Here is a 17,457-nt window from a genome sequence, read left to right as displayed (position 1 = left end):
CGAATCCGTTTCCCCAATCGATGACGATGGAGCAGACGTTCCATTACCCGACCATGAAGAAGTTCGATTAGCAGTTGCCCGCTGAAGAACAATAAAGCGGCGGAAGCCGATGGATTGCCGGCCGAGCTATTCAAACACGGCAGCGAAGAACTGATAAGGAGCATGCATCAGCTTCTTTGTAAGATATGGTCGGACGAAAGCATGTCCAACGATTGGAATTTTAGTGGGCTATGCCCAATCCATAAAAAGGAAACCCCACAATCTGCGCCAACTACCATGGGATAAGCCTTCTCCACATCGCATGTAAGGTTCTATCGAGCGTATTGTGTGAAAGATTAAAGCCCACCGTCAACAAACTGATTGGACCTTATCAGTGTGGCTTTAGACCTAGCAAATCAACAACCGACCAGATATTCACCATGCGCCAAGTTTTGGAAAAGACCCGTGAAAGAAGAATCGACACGCACCACCTATTTGTCGATTTCAAAGCTGCTTTCGACAGCACGAAAAGGAGCTGCCTCTATGCCGCGATGTCTGAATTTGGTATCCCCGCAAAACTAATACGGCTGTTGAGCAACATCAAAAGCTCCGTCGTGATCGGGAAGGACCTCTCCGAGCCGTTCGATACCAAACGAGGTTTCAGACAAGGCGACTCCCTATCGTGCGACTTTTTCAATCTGCTGCTGGAGAAAATTATTAGAGCTGCAGAACTGAATCGAGCAGGTACAATCTTTTATAAGAGTGTACAGCTGCTGGCGTATGCCGATGATATTGATATCATCGGTCTCAACACCCGCGCCGTTAGTTCTGCTTTCTCCAGACTGAACAAGGAAGCAACGCAAATGAGTCTGGCAGTGAACGAGGGCAAGACGAAATATCTCCTGTCATCAAACAAACAGTCGTCGCACTCGCGACTTGGCTCTCACGTCACTGTTGACAGTTATAACTTTGAAGTTGTAGATAATTTCGTCTATTTAGGAGCAAGTATTAACACCACCAATAATGTCAGCCTGGAAACCCAACGCAGGATTACTCTTGCCAACAGGTGCTACTTCGGACCGAATAGGCACTTGAAAAGTAAAGTCCTTTCTCGAACAAAAGCCAAACTCTATAAGTCGCTCATACTTCCCGTCCTGCTATATGGTGCAGAGGCTTGGACGATGTCAACAACAGATGAGTCTACGTTGCGAGTTTTCGAGCGAAAAGATTTATGGTTCTTTGCCACGGCGAATATCGCATTCGATGGAACGATGAGCTGTACGAAGCACACGACGACATTGACATAGTTCAGCGAATTAAAAGACAGCGGCTACGCCGGCTAGGTCATGTTGTCCGGATGGACGAAAACACTCCAGCTTGAAAGTATTCGACGCAGTACCCGCCGGGGGAAGCAGAGGAAGAGGAAGACCTCCACTCCGGTGGAAGGACCAAGTGGAGAAGGACCTGGCTTCGCTTGGAATATCCAATTGACGCCATGTAGCGAAAAGAGGAAACGACTGGTGCGCGGTTGTTAACTCGGCGATGTCTACGCCAATCAAGAAGAAGAAGAATTTTTCGATATTGGAAAACTTGGAGGATAAACTGCGGAAAATGTATCAAACGAATATATCACAGATGGAGCTGAAGGCAGTATATATTTCAAGTTTTTAAATTTCCCCCTCTGAATCCGCCACTGGACCACATCCAGCACGCAGGTGTAAAAGCTGGAAGTGTACACGAAGACCGTGAAGAGTCGATTCAGCGCCGTTCGCAGCAATGAACCAAAAATTTGTGAAATTGGTCTACAATGCCAATTTCCCATATAGTACTACATACTTTAGGGTGGGCCATCTAACGTTTTAAATTTGAATTATCTATATTTCGACATTGGAAACGTCAAATACCATTCGGAAAGTGACAGATATTCAGTAAAAAATCGAAAACTTACGAAATGGGTCGCTATTCACTAGAAAAAAGCCGTCCACAATTCACAGATTGGGCAGAAGATCGTTTGACCGAGGATGGTCAATTTTGCCGAAAAATCATATTTTCGGACGAGGCTCATTTCCATCCCAAAGGTTACGTTAACAAGCAGAATTGTCGCACTTGGGGTACAGAAAACTCGCACGTAATCGTCGAGAAGCCAATGCACCCAGCACAAATCACTGTATAGTGCGGATTATGGTCTGGTGGAATCATCGGCCCATTTTTCTTCGAAAACAGCGGTTCCGTAACCATCAATTGTGAGCGATATCGCGCAATGTTAACCGAATTCTTCAAGAGGAAGACGGACAACATTCTTTTTCAATCTTTTACGCCCTATCTTCGAAATTTAAAATTTTATATGGCCCACCCTATATATATAGCTATTTTCGTTACTCTAACAAACCATAATGGCGGTCTGTGTATCGTTGACGTTTTGCACCTTATTGTATATCCTTGGCTGTGGTCCTGGCAAGTTGTAAGAGTATGAAATGTTCAGTTACATCGAACACAGCCCTCTGTTACTTGTTATCAATGATACGCTTTGTCGCATAGTATAGTATTTAAGCTATGATGAATAGAACCATGTGTAAAACATTACGCAAATGAGGAAAGAGCGTCATTCACTTGGGAGTGGCCGGAAACGATTATTTCACACATGGCTCACTGCTCACGACTTCCGGTCTTAGACCAAGAAACTCCTGGTTAACCAAAAGACGTCCGTAAAAAAACATCCAAAATAAAAAGACCAAAATAGCCCTCCATTTGATGACGACCACTGCAAACGTATTAAGGATTATCATTTAAAGGATTGCACCTAGAATGTCCGGCCTTTTAATTGTGCAGGTAACGCTGGCCAGCCGGCTGACATCAGCGGCGTTCAAGAAATGCGATGGACGGGACAAGGACTGAGAATAGTAAGTAGGCATTTACAAAGGAGCGCGAATTCGGTGTGGGATTCATGGTGACAGAGAAACTCATTCAAGTCCTGCAATTCACCCTGCTGGATAAACGTCTAAATACGATCAGCATCAAAGCAAAGTTCTTCAACATAGCGCTGATTTGCTCCCGCGTCCCGATGGAAGAGAAGGACGATGTGACCACAGATGTCTTCAATGGACGCTTGTAGCGGACGTTACGCCAAGGTAATCAAGGAACGTATCTTTGCACCAACGGTCTGTAAATTACGATTCCATGAAACATCCACAAATGGGTTGAGGCTGATCGAATTTGCCAGGGCTCGAAATATGGTTATGCAAATTCGTCAAGCTACCTGGCTATCTCCGGATCAAAATGCCACAGGGCAGGGGGGGTCAAAAGATTTGCGACATCACATTTCAAAATTTGTGATGTACAAACGTGGAATTTATAGGTAAACAATCTTTGTTTTTTAATCATTGTAACGAAGCTTTGGACGATGGAGTCATGTGTAGAAGTTCACGCAAGTGAGGAAAGTTCTCTGATCGCCATTCACTTGGGAGTGGCCAGAAGCGATTCTTTTACATATGACTCAAGCAGCTCACGACTTCCGGTCTTTGACCAAGTATCCTCTGGATAGCCTAAGAACATCCGTTTAAAGGCGAAACATCCCCAGCATAGGGTTGTACGCTGGGTTTAGGACCCGCCACGTAAAAAACACCCCCAATGAAAAACCGCCAACAGCCTCGGATGAGAGACCCCCCTTTTGATGACGACCATGGCAAACGAATTAAGGAATATGATTTGAGGGCATGCACCTGGAATGTCCGGTCCCTTAATTGGGAAGGTGCCGCTAACCAGCTGGTTGATGTCCTCGTGAAAATAAAGGCTGACATCACCGCCGTCCAAGAAATGCGATGGACGGGACAAGGACAGAGACGAGTAGGTCCTTGTGGCATTTACTACAGTGGCCATATAAAGGGGCGTAAGTTTGGTGTGGGATTCCTGGTGGGAGAGAGACTCCGTCACCGAGTACTATCAATCACTCCTATGAATGACCGTCTAGCTACAATCCGCACCAAAGCGAGGTTCTTCAACATATTGCTGATTTGCGCCCACGCCCCGACGGAAGAGAAGGACGATGTGACCAAAGATGCATTTTATGAGTGCTTGGAGTGCACTTATGAGAGATGCCCCCGCCACGATGTCAAAATCGTACTTGGCGACTTTAACTCCAGGGTGGGCAAGGAAGGTATCTTTGGCACTACGGTCGGTAAATTCAGCCTCCACGAGGAAACATCCCCAAATGGGTTGAGGCTGATCGACTTCGCCGGGGCCCGAAATATGGTTATCTTTAGTACTAGATTCCAGCTTAAGAAGATTCATCAAGCCACCTGGCAGTCTCCGGATCGAAAAACCACCAACCAGATCGATCATGTTGTGATAGACGTAAGACACGTCTCCAATGTTTTAGATGTGTGTGCGCTCCGAGGTCCTAACATCGACTCGGACCACTATTTTGTTGCAGCCAAAATTCGCACCCGCCTCTGTGCAGCAAAAAACGCACGCCAACAAACACAAGGAAGGTTCGACGTCGAGAAGCTGCAATCACAACAGACAGCCGATCGATTTTCTACTCGGCTTGCACTCCTGCTCTCTGAGAGCACTCGTCAACAACTCGGTATAAGGGAACTGTGGGACGGCATTTCAAACTCCTTACGTACAGCTGCAAACGAAACTATTCGTTTTCGGAAAGTGCAAAAGAACAGCTAGTACGACGAGGACTGCCGTGTCGCAGCGGAGAGAAAACAGGCTGCCTACCTCGCAACGTTACGATCGACCACAACACGTGGGGGATGGGATAGATACCGTGAGTTGAAGAGGGAAGCGAGACGCATTTGTAGACAGAAAAAGAAAGAGGCCGAAATGCGTGAGTACGAAGAGCTTGATAAGCTGACAGGGGTAATGCTTAAAAGTTCTACGAAAAGATGCGGCGACTTACAGAAGGTTTCAAGACCGGAGCATACTCTTGTAAAACCCCCAAAGGTGATCTAGTCACCGATGCCCAAAGCATACTTAAATTATGGAGGGAACTCCTCTCCACCCTGCTGAATGGCAGTGAACGTACAACGCCTGGAGAAGGGGAACCCGATTCCCCAATCGATGACGATGGAGCAGACGTTCCATTGCCTGACCATGAAGAAGTTCGAATAGCAATTACCCGCCTGAAGAACAACAAAGCGGCGGAAGCCGATGGATTGTCGACCGAGTTATTCAAACACGGCGGCGAAGAACTGATAAGAGCATGCATCAGCTTCTTTGCAAAATATGGTCGGACGAAAGCATGCCCAACGATTGGAATTTAAGTGGGCTATGCCCAATCCATAAAAAAGGAGACCTCACAATCTGTGCCAACTACCATGGGATAAGCCTCCTCAACATCGCGTACAAGGTTCTATTAAGCGTATTGTGTGAAATATTAAAGCCCACCGTTAACAAACTAATTGGACCTTATCAGTGTGGCTTTAGACCTGGAAAATCAACAACCGACCAGATATTCATCATGCGCCAAATTTGGAAAAGACCCGTGAAAGAAGAATCGACACGCACCACCTATTCGTTGATTTCAAAGCTGCTTTCGACAGCACGAAAAGGAGCTGCCTCTATGCCGCTATGTCTGAATTTGGTATCCCCACAAAACTAATACGGCTGTTGAGCAACATCAAAAGCTCCGTCGTGATCGGGAAGGACCTCTCCGAGCCGTTCGATACCAATCGAGGTTTCAGACAAGGCGACTCCGTATCGTGCGACTTCTTCATTCTGCTGCTGGAGAAAATTATCCGAGCTGCAGAACTTAATCGAGCAGGTACAATCTTTTATAAGAGTGTACAGTTGCTGGCGTATGCTGCTTTCTCAAGACTGAACAAGGAAGCAACGCAAATGGGTCTGGCAGTGAACGAGGGCAAGACGAAATATCTCCTGTCATCAAACAAACAGTCGTCGCACTCGCGACTTGGCTCTCACGTCACACAGTTATAACTTTGAATTTGTAGATAATTTCGTCTATTTAGGAACCAGCATTAACACCACCAACAATGTCAGCCTGGAAATCCAACGCAGGATTACTCTTGCCACCAGGTGCTACTTCGGACTGAGTAGGCAATTGAAAAGTAAAGTCCTCTCTCGACGAACAAAAGCCAAACTCTATAAGTCGCTCATAATTCCCGTCCTGCTATATGGTGCAGAGGCTTGGACGGTGACAACAACAGATGAGTAGACGTTACGAGTTTTCGAGAGAAAAGTAATGCGAACGATTTATGGTCCTTTGCGCGTTGGCCACGGCGAATATCGCATTCGATGGAACGATGAGCTGTACGAGATATACCACGACATTGACATAGTTGAGCGAATTAAAAGACAGCGGCTACGCTGGCTAGGTTATGTTGTCCGGATAGATGAATACACTCCAGCTCTAAAAGTATTTGACGCAGTTCCCGCGGCGGGAAGCAGAGGAAGAGGAATACCTCCACTCCGTTGGAAGGACCAAGTGGAGAAGGACCTGGCTTCGCTTGGAATATCCAATTGGCGCCACGTAGCGAAGAGAAGAAACGACTGACACGCTGTTGGAGACTCGGCTTTAATCGCGTAAGCGGTGTCAAGGTTACAAATTTGTCTCCGGTGTTATAGTTTCAGCTTAACAACGTTTTAAATATTTTCATTAGATGCAATTTATATAGCTACAAATGCCTTAGGAAGGAGTCCATTTAACAGAGTTTAACGACGCATGGCACCTGTCAGTGGCGAACTAACTGATGTACTATTAAATCATGATGAGTTTGGGTCACATCTTGATTCAAGTAATCGAACTACTGACTTAGATCTAGAAAAACGAAACTTCGAAAGTGCGGGCAAAATGCTGGCTGACGTTTGGAGCAAGTAAGTCATTGATAATTTTCCAGTTGTTGCTGAATGTGTTGCACCAATTTAGTTATTGTTATAAATAATGCTACTTGGTATGCTAATCATGTACGTGAGTCACAATATTTTTTACAAATTGTTAAATGTGAAACTATTGCATGTAGCGGTGTAAGACATTCTAGTCTTTGGAAATTATGAAAAGAAGGATTTTTACCACCACCTGTGTTAATTAAACAGACATCAGAAGGTTATGGAGTCACAGGGAGTGATGACAACGACGCTAAGTTTGCTCCATTATTACTACAGATATTAATAAATTTCCAAGCATCATCCCGTCTGAAACAAGTTCCATATGATAGTTATTGCCCTAGTGTCAGGTCATACTTATTTAAAAGATCGAGTAGCATATGTGGCCTACATTTTTCTTCATAAAAAACAAGAGCTGTTACCTATCGTGAAAATTCGTCCTCAAAGAATTGCGGCTAGACGTGCCCGAAAGATTCTCAGTTTAATGAATGATGACGATGCTTTATGGGTGGAAGAAGACGATGTTGATACGAAAGATGTTCCTGACATCTAAATTCAGAACGAAAAGGAAGTGCTGTTGATTTACCAGTGGTTAGTTCAAAATGTGACAACTTCTGACAAGGACGGGGGGAGAAGTTAAAAAGTCCTTAAATTCGTGTGACGTAATTTATGGAGGGCCCCTATTGGGTATATGGATGGTATATACACTAAGAAGAAAATGTCTGCGTACAAGATACCAACAAAAATAACTTAATGGGAAAAATAACTTTATATATTTTTTACAAAAAAAAAACAATTTATTTGATATTGATTAAAGGATATTAAATAGGTGTAGCTTTATAAAAATATAAGTTATTAAATTGCTGACAAAAACATATAAATAAAACAAAATATGCAGACGAAAAGAAAATACGTTAGAAAAACTCTGCGTACAAGATACATAAGTAGAATTAAGATATTATTTCTGCGTATTTTTCTTTAAAATCATAAAAAACCTTTCCGTTATAATTAAGAGCTCATGCTTGGAGAGCCCTTCTTAGAGGTGTCTACCAACCAATTTTTCAGAGTACCAAGTGAAAAACATTCGCTTTTTTTGATACATACATATGTATATTAGGGTGGGCCACGACTTCTTGTCTATGAGAAAACATTTTTATGATCATAACAAAGTTACCTTAAAAAGTTGCACTCCAATGACAGCAAACATAAATTGTAGCAAATAGGTAACTAGCATAATGTTACCAATTGTTTTTATCGCGACAACAACACATTTTACAACATACTGATTAAGTATGGGTGATAATTAAAGAATAATATATTTTTAAATTTATACATTATGTTATTTATAAAATAATTTATTGTAGATTAATTTATATTTTTATTAATTTACATACATATGTGTAAATTGATTAATTAAATAATGATCGTGGCGATAAAAGCGATGAGTAATTCATAAGAAGCCATGAGTAATTAAACAAAAAGTTGATAACGATGAAAGGAATAGGAGTCAGTAGCGCGGAAAAAATTTTTGTATGTCGACATGTTCCGACCCATCAAAACAATCGAATTTTCAGTATCATGTTTAATAATATAATGTTCATTATAGTTTTTATGTAAATATGTATTTATATCATCGTGGTTGTTTGTTTTATGGTTTATAATAAACATTATTTTAAGTTGTAAGTGCATGTAAGTATATGGAAAGAAACGAAAAAAGAAAAGAAAAAGGACGTTATAATTATGGAGAGGCATTATTACATATATCTATATCTATTTCTAATTATTTAGGGTATTACTTACAAATTATTAAACATAACATAGGAGCATATGTATATTTTGCACAATTTACAAAGAAAAATACTAGTCTTAGTAGTTTCATAAAACACAATGCATATTATTTCAGGGAGATTATTGATAATGGCCTAGTTATTGTAAAAAGAAATATAACATTTAGATGCGTTAATTTATTCATATGCTTTTATAGCATGTTTAGCGCTGCTAAGTGTGATCGAAATCTTATAACGTATGCACTATCAAAAAATGATAAATCACATTTATCATTGATCGACAAATGTAACTTAAATAACCTCTTTTTACTGTTTTCTATGTCAATATCAATAATATTATAAATAATAATAAGTATAGTACTCAAGAATATTTTGTTAAACTGAACGAAAGGAGTGTGCGTGGGGCTAACTTGTGTGGATCAAATTTATATACATATGTATATACTATACATATACTATATATATATATATATATATATATACATTATTGCCCAACTACGATTTGTTTTGATTATTTAAACGATTTTAATCTCTGTAGAATACGGTACGATACTACTATATATACGTAAAAAGATCAAGACAACAGACATAAAATTTAGGCTCATATTACGAGTTTTAACTCAAGTGCTTCAAAATTTGGTTGAAGTGTTGTCGAAGTTCAACATTTTTATGTCATTACAGTTTTCTACAGTGTCCGTCAGCGATGAAACGGAGAATTACGCATAATTTCCATACAAGGAAGCACGGCTGTTGCTCGCGTTTGCTTCATCTCATTTAATATAATATAACAAAGTTTCTTATTTAAATGAAAACAATTATGAATATGTAATTGTCAATAAAACTTTGGTATTGGTTACTTGGTTTTAGGAAGTTCAATAAATTTAAGTGATCACGAGAGCATGTCAGTTTTTACCCCAACATTTCCGCCATTGTATATAAATCAAACAAATATATAGTTTAATATTTATTTATCATTAAGTGAGCAATAGCTGAGTTGACTTAATTCTTCTGTTACAAATTCTCTACTACTTATTCATCTGTCTAATCTTCCTTTTTAGGTAAGCAAAATGAATACGAAAAAGATGTTGGTAGGTTCGAAGTTGTATTATTTTAACTTCAAATCAACCGAGTGGAGTTGGAAGCCGTAATAAGGGTATTAAACATCCATTCAGTTTTTTGGTAACTATGTATGACATTTACATAAAAAATTTTTGAGCAATGCTGTAATTGCCAAAACAATATTCTCAAAAATTGATAACAGAGAAATATTCACTATTTCCTATCCGCAATACAATATCATATATTAGTAGCTCCAGTTCATAAATGGTATGTTTGGCATACGTCAAATACGGATAAATTACTCTTACTATACATCCCCCCGTATTTACATTTAATTATATTACTAAATTTACAGAAATTTCTACTCGCGCATTAAAACAAAAACAAACTAATTTTAATTCTAAATTGTACTTCGAGATTTGAAAATGTAAACTAATTCTTTATAAAATAACCAAAATAAATTAAATCATAGCACATTAGTAGAGACTTTATTAAATTCTTGTACTCTTTACATTTCAATCCTTTATTTAGTCTGTCATAATTTCTGTGTCATGCATTATCTAATTGTAAGATTAGATAGAAGTAAATCATTTCAAGTTTCAAGTAAGTAACAGATAACATTAAATATAGATAGGTAGTACCTTTCACGTAAACGTTATTAAAATATAAATATATTAGAATTAATATAAATATATTTCGAAATATTTATGGGAGACATTTAAGCTTTTCAAATACACACATAAGTGTGTATATTTGTACACATAAGGGAAGGTATTTCTCTTAAAAAAAAAGTAATTTTATTGAACACATCTTAAAGCTTTAACTCCTTTTTTACATAAGTATAAGATGATGATGGAGGATGGAGTCATGTGTAGAAGTTCACGCAAGTGAGGAAAGTTCTCTGGTCGCCATTCACTTGGGAGTGGCCAGAAACGATTCTTTTACATATGACTCAAGCAGCTCACGACTTCCGGTCTTTGACCAAGTATCCTCTGGGTAGCCTAAGAACATCCGTTTGAAAGCGAGCTAAAGTGAGAAGGCGAAATATCCCCTACTTAGGGTTGTGCGCTGGGTTTGGGACCCGCCACGTAAAAAAAACACCCCCAATGAAAAAGCAAACACAGCCTCGGATGAGAGACCCCCCTTTTGATGACGACCATGGCAAACGAAATAAGGACTATGATTTTAGGGCATGCACCTGGAATGTCCGGTCCCTTAATTGGGAAGGTGCCGCTGCCCAGCTGGTAGATGTCCTCGTAAAGATAAAGGCTGACATCACCGCCGTCCAAGAAATGCGATGGACGGGACAAGGACAGAGACGAGTAGGTCCTTGTGACATTTACTACAGTGGCCATATAAAGGAGCGCAAGTTTGGTGTTGGATTCGTGGTGGGAGAGAGACTCCGTCGCCGAGTACTATCATTCACTCCGGAGAATGAACGTCTAGCCACAATCCGCATCAAAGCGAGGTTCTTCAACATATCGCTGATTTGCGCCCACGCCCCGACGGAAGAGAAGGACGATGTGACCAAAGATGCTTTTTATGAGTGCTTGGAGCGCACTTATGAGAGATGCCCCCTCCACGATTTCAAAATCGTGCTTGGCGACTTCAACGCCAGGGTGAGCAAAGAAGGTATCTTTGGCACTACGGTCGGTAAATTCAGCCTCCACGACGAAACATCCCCAAATGGATTGAGGCTGATCGACTTCGCCGGGGCCCGAAATATGGTTATCTGTAGTACTAGATTCCAGCATAAGAAGATACATCAAGCTACCTGGCTGTCTCCGGATCGAAAAACCACCAACCAGATCGATCATGTTGTGATAGACGTAAGACACGTCTCCAGTGTTTTAGATGTGCGTGCGCTCCGAGGCCCTAACATCGACTCGGACCACTATCTTGTTGCAGCCAAGATTCGCACCCGCCTCTGTGCAGCAAAAAACGCACGAAAACAAACACAAGGAAGGTTCGACGTCGAAAAGCTGCAATCACAACAGACAGCCGAACGATTTTCTACTCGGCTTGCACTCCTGCTCTCTGAGAGCACTCGTCAACAACTCGGTATAAGGAAACTGTGGGACGGCATTTCAAACTCCTTACGTACAGCTGCAACCGAAACCATTGGTTTTCGGAAAGTGGAAAAGAACAGCTGGTACGACGAGGAGTGCCGTGTCGCAGCGGAGAGAAAACAGGCTGCCTACCTCGCAACGTTACGATCGACCACAACACGTGCGGGATGGCATAGATACCGAGAATTGAAGAGGGAAGCGAGACGCATTTGCAGACAGAAGAGGAAAGAGGCCGAAATGCGTGAGTACGAACAGCTTGATAAGCTGGCCGACAGGGGTAATGCTCGAAAATTCTACGAAAAAATGCGGCGACTTACAGAAGGTTTCAAGACCGGAGTATACTCTTGTAGAACCCCCAAAGGTGATCTAGCCACCGATGCCCAGAGCATACTTAGATTATGGAGGGAACACTTCTCCAGCCTGCTGAATGGCAGTGAACACATAGCACCAGGAGAAGGCGAACCCGATTCCCCAATCGATGACGATGAAGCAGACGTTCCATTGCCCGGCCATGACGAAGTTCGAATAGCAGTTGCCCGCCTGAAGAACAACAAAGCGGCAGGGGCCGACGGATTGCCGGCCGAGCTATTCAAACACGGCGGCGAAGAACTGATAAGGAGCATGCCTCAGCTTCTTTGCAAAATATGGTCGGATGAGAGCATGCCCAACGATTTAAGTGTGCTATGCCCAATCCATAAAAAAGGAGACCCCACAATCTGCGCCAACTACCGTGGGATTAGCCTCCTCAACATCGCGTACAAGGTTCTATCGAGCGTATTGTGTGAAAGATTAAAGCCCACCGTCAACAAACTGATTGGACCTTATCAGTGTGGCTTCAGACCTGGTAAATCAACAACCGACCAGATATTCACCATGCGCCAAATCTTGGAAAAGACCCGTGAAAGGAGGATCGACACTCACCACCTATTCGTCGATTTCAAAGCTGCTTTCGACAGCCCGAAAAGAGCTGGCTTTATGCCGCGATGTCTGAATTTGGTATCCCCGCAAAACTAACACGGCTGTGTAAACTGGCGTTGAGCAACACGAAAAGCTCCGTCAGGATCGGGAAGGACCCCTCCGAGCCGTTCGATACCAAACGAGGTTTCAGACAAGGCGACTCCCTATCGTGCGACTTTTTCAATCTGCTGCTGGAGAAAATTATTAGAGCTGCAGAACTGAATCGAGCAGGTACAATCTTTTATAAGAGTGTACAGCTGCTGGCGTATGCCGATGATATTGATATCATCGGTCTCAACACCCGCGCCGTTAGTTCTGCTTTCTCCAGACTGAACAAGGAAGCAACGCAAATGGGTCTGGCAGTGAACGAGGGCAAGACGAAATATCTCCTGTCATCAAACAAACAGTCGTCGCACTCGCGACTTGGCACTCACGTCACTGTTGACAGTCATAACTTTGAAGTTGTAGATAATTTCGTCTATTTAGGAACCAGCATTAACACCACCAACAATGTCAGCCTAGAAATCCAACGCAGGATTACTCTTGCCAACAGGTGCTACTTCGGACTGAGTAGGCAATTGAAAAGTAAAGTCCTCTCTCGACGAACAAAAACCAAACTCTATAAGTCGCTCATAATTCCCGTCCTGCTATATGGTGCAGAGGCTTGGACGATGACAACAACCGATGAGTCGACGTTGCGAGTTTTCGAGAGAAAAGTTCTGCGGAAGATTTATGGTCCTTTGCGCGTTGGCCACGGCGAATACCGCATCCGATGGAACGATGAGCTGTAGGAGATATACGACGACATTGACATAGTTCAGCGAATTAAAAGACAGCGGCTACGCTGGCTAGGTCATGTTGTCCGGATGGATGAAAACACTCCAGCTCTGAAAGTATTCGACGCAGTACCCGCCGCGGGAAGCAGAGGAAGAGGAAGACCTCCACTCCGGTGGAAGGACCAAGTGGAGAAGGACCTGGCCTCGCTTGGAATATCCAATTGGCGCCACGTAGCGAAGAGAAGAAACGATTGGCGCGCTGTTGTTGACTCGGCTATAATCGCGTAAGCGGTGTCTACGCCAGTGAAGAAGAAGATAAGATGATGATTAAAAGCAGCAAATTATAAGATTAAGCAAATCTCAAAAGAAGTTGTGAATAGTTATGTCAAGGTTGTTAAAATAATTTTATTTAAAATAGTGAATAAGCGTAAGTAAACAACTGCTAGTATATTTAATATAATGCACTGAAACTTAAACATAAGCGAAAGAAAAACAGATATGGATGTAAGGCGAGTATACTCCATTAAAAATAATAACTGGAAGTCACTCTTCGTATACAAGCAATAACACGTAATCCCTACTTAAATGTGATGTATAAAATATTTTTGCTTTGGTGAACAACAAGAAGAAAGCACTTTTTGTGTATCGGCGGTAAACTATGATTAATTAAAGACATCAGCTTCAGCAGCTCTTCATTAATGTTTAAATGCGGATTAACTAATATTTTGCAACAGTTTCCAGTTATTAACCCTTAAATGCATGATGATGTATATATACATCAGTGTTTTCTTCCTTACATAATTTCTAAACGGTAACTCAAACACAGTATTTTTTACTTTTATTAGGTGCTAAAAATATCTGTGTTGACTTTTAAATGCAAACTTTCATGATATGACATTTCACTTTTTAATTTTAATAATTTGACAGCTTGGCGCGCCACTTAAAAAATACACACTTGGTATTTAAAAAGGAAAAACCATGCATTTAAGGGTTAAATTTTATTATATTTGATTATTCAGAGTGAGCCTTCTGATATACATAACAAAATTATGATAAAATGTGTACTATTTTTACTTATGATTGATTTTATATGAAGTATTACTAGTATATACAAAGGTTTTAAATTAAATTTTAATACCATCAGTTATCAACCTTATTAACAAGTTAAAAAGGCGTGCTTCTCAAAATGATGATATTTGTAATCTAAGTAATTAATATCATTTTTAATTATTTCTTAAACTGAGCATAAACAACCGATGTTAGAATTATTCAACCGATATTCTTTTTATTTAAATGCTCTTCTTAAAAAGGATGGTCTTCAATAAAAAAGCTGGACCTTTTTTCGAGTAATGCATATACATATGTATATAATACTTGTGAGGTACAGGTGCAATTCAGCTTTCAGAATCACATTATTATTATTATTTTTTTTTTAATATTAAATCTCTTTTTATTTGATTTTCAAAACAATTCTTCAAAAGGAGATATCTTTTTCAACTCGATAAAATTAAATTAAAATAAAGAACGGAAAACAAAAAGTCACATATCTCACAAAATCATACCTTAAACAACTGGACTCCTATTACGGCAAACATGAATTGCAGAAGGCAAGTCACTAAGACAATATTTCCGATTGTCTTGACAGCCACTATTACACATTGAACTACATGCTATAATAATATAATTTTATAAAGACAAAATGAAAATTGTATGTTTTAGTTCATATTCACTACCTCCATAATAATATGAACATAACTATATATTTGCATGGGCTTTACTTATATATTTATATAAACAATACTTATTTAGGCTTGACCGTTATGGCTCTATTCTTAGTTTTATAAGCTATATTGTAAGTATATTTATTTACTTAGCTAACATTAGTTTGCGTACTCATGAACGTAGAAAAAACATATCTATGTGCGTATACACCACCAAAAAGGGTATAGCCTTACGAATTTAAAATATAATTTTAACAAGAAAAATCGAAACCAAAGAAGTTTGTATACCCTTATTTTAATAAAACTAAATATTAATAATAAATTCTTGGCCATAACTTCAAAAATGTATCCATTATATAACATTATTTTTTGAAATCCTCATATCTAAAACAACACACCTGAGGCGTTTAACAAAAATTAATGATTTCAACTGTAATTTAGGTTTGAAATGTTTTCCTAAAATATATAAAGAAGGAATTAAGGGCCAAGTTCGATTGTAACTGTGCACTTTATATTCTCGCATTTCTCAAGGATCAAAGCAGGGAAAATATTCAAAGTAACTAACACAATTCTCTATACAGATAGTGTTAGCGCTGAAAGAAGGTATGTACATTAGGGTGGGTCGATTCCGGAATTTTTTCGATTCGGTATTTCTAATAGTGCGGAAAAGTTGCCTTAGTACTTCCTGATTCCAATGCAACTTTTTGTTTTGAGATCGGATTGCATCTTCAACCCGAACCTCGGCCTTGAAATTTCGGAAATTCGCCTAAAATCGTGAAATTGTCTGCCTAGCACCTGAAATACGCATCTCATGGCAAAATGTATAAAACAAAAGTTATTTGTCACGTCATTTGCTACCGAAATGGTATATGTGATCATGGCCGTAGGACGAACCGTTCCCGAGATACGAGCGAAAAGGCGGCGCGCCACAGCGCAAGGTCAAAATTGTTGCAGCTCTCAGCTAACCTGTATTGGTCACCCAGAACCCACCGCGTGGAGGTAGCTGCTCTTCGGGTTCCTCCCAAGCCCAACCCAACCAACCAACCATATGTCAGGCTTGTTTTAGTCTGAATCTGTGTCAAATTTATTGATAAAATCAGATTTTGTACTAAACTTTGGCACTTGTTGCCTAGATTTCAGTGTAGAGCGTATAAAACGATCAAGAGATTGGGGGCCAATAACTTTAGAAGATGCCTCTGTCACCATTTTGACGATTCTCTCGACTGCCACGGTGTGAGAAGGGAATTCACTAAATTTCCATACCTCTGCAGTGTCTCCCGACAGCCCTTTTATGAGTTCTTCGTTAGAAACTGAACAAAGAACTGGTGGAACAGTCAAGGTAATAGTCTTCCAGTTAATCATATCGTAATAAGTATTAGCTTTGAAATTCAGCTTTGGCACTTTATTACATCTAACTCTTCCATTTATGGTGTCAGACTCTGCTTCTCTGGCTGCCAGAAGACGGTCAAGGGCCAACTTTCTGACTTCTATCCGTTCGTCAGTCATCATACTAAGGAGAATGTTTTCTGGAAGAGCAAAGAAAGCATTCTGTTGAATGGATGAATCGACAACCTTGCGCAGTTTAACGGGTAAGTATCTCGACCTTTGAATTGCAGCATAGAGATGACGCGAGCCATCTTTGATTGAACTGTTGAATCTTATTGAGAACCACAAAGGTGAGTAAACTGTAAGTATGTACTTGACCAAAATCTTTATTTCCTTTGTTGGTTTGTCAGTAGAAATGTATAATCTCAGAATTCTATTTGCACAGGTGAGCCAGCGAGATTTGCACATGTTACCTGGATGCATCGACGCTAAATCTGAGGAACATTGACCGGAAATAACAGCTTCTGATATTTTATAGAGATAAGCTTGGTCTGTGCTAAGTTGGGTCGGTAATTGGCATGTATGTTCGAAAAGAGCACGGAATGGAAGTTCGTTGAAATGTAGAAGACAAACAACCCACTGTAATGGCCTACCTATTCTTTCTTCTAGTTTTCGAATGATTCCACCTTTCCAACCTGTGTTCGTGTTGGTGCCATCAGCACCGACAACTTCTAGATGTTCCACATCAACTGAATTGTCTTGTAAATGTTGCCATATAGCTTGCGTCTCATCCTCAGCTGACCCGGAAGGAGAAGTGACGTGGCCAAAGTAATGACAACCAGGTTCCGCTATAAGAGAAATATGTTCCTCTTTGACAGTGTCGCGGTAGTACTTTTCACCTTCGCTGACTTGTGTAAGTGTATTGTCTTTGCGGCCG

At 40.6% G+C, this 17,457-nt stretch overlaps 1 protein-coding gene and 1 long non-coding RNA gene across 30 annotated transcripts in view; one reads left to right on the top strand and one right to left on the bottom strand.

The window, feature by feature from the left end:
• LOC105227083 (muscle calcium channel subunit alpha-1) overlaps positions 1 to 17,457 on the bottom strand; it is a 133,193-nt gene that overhangs the window by 53,215 nt on the left and 62,521 nt on the right. For 24 of the 29 annotated variants that reach the window (XR_007423111.1, XR_007423110.1, XR_007423112.1 and 21 more), the window contains 2 exons: positions 15,036 to 15,143; positions 8,000 to 8,107 (listed from right to left, as the gene is read on the bottom strand). The exons of 1 other annotated variant lie outside the window; for it this stretch is intronic. Coding sequence is in view for 25 of the 28 variants with exons in the window: in XM_049459519.1 (XP_049315476.1) it covers positions 8,000 to 8,107; positions 15,036 to 15,143 (216 nt within the window). In the remaining 3 variants the exon portion in view is untranslated. The remainder of the gene's footprint in view (positions 1 to 7,999; positions 8,108 to 15,035; positions 15,144 to 17,457) is intronic. 4 more of the 29 variants (XM_049459528.1, XM_049459526.1, XM_049459529.1 and 1 more) reach the window with 2 other exon arrangements.
• On the top strand, positions 8,325 to 10,167 carry LOC125779214 (uncharacterized). The gene is made up of 2 exons (XR_007423183.1): positions 8,325 to 8,514; positions 9,671 to 10,167. It is a non-coding gene; the product is annotated as an uncharacterized LOC125779214 (long non-coding RNA).

The sequence above is a fragment of the Bactrocera dorsalis genome, chromosome 6 (genome assembly GCF_023373825.1).
Source record: "Bactrocera dorsalis isolate Fly_Bdor chromosome 6, ASM2337382v1, whole genome shotgun sequence".
Classification (NCBI taxonomy): Eukaryota; Metazoa; Arthropoda; class Insecta; order Diptera; family Tephritidae; genus Bactrocera; species Bactrocera dorsalis.
This window is presented reverse-complemented; position numbering and strand designations above follow the sequence as displayed.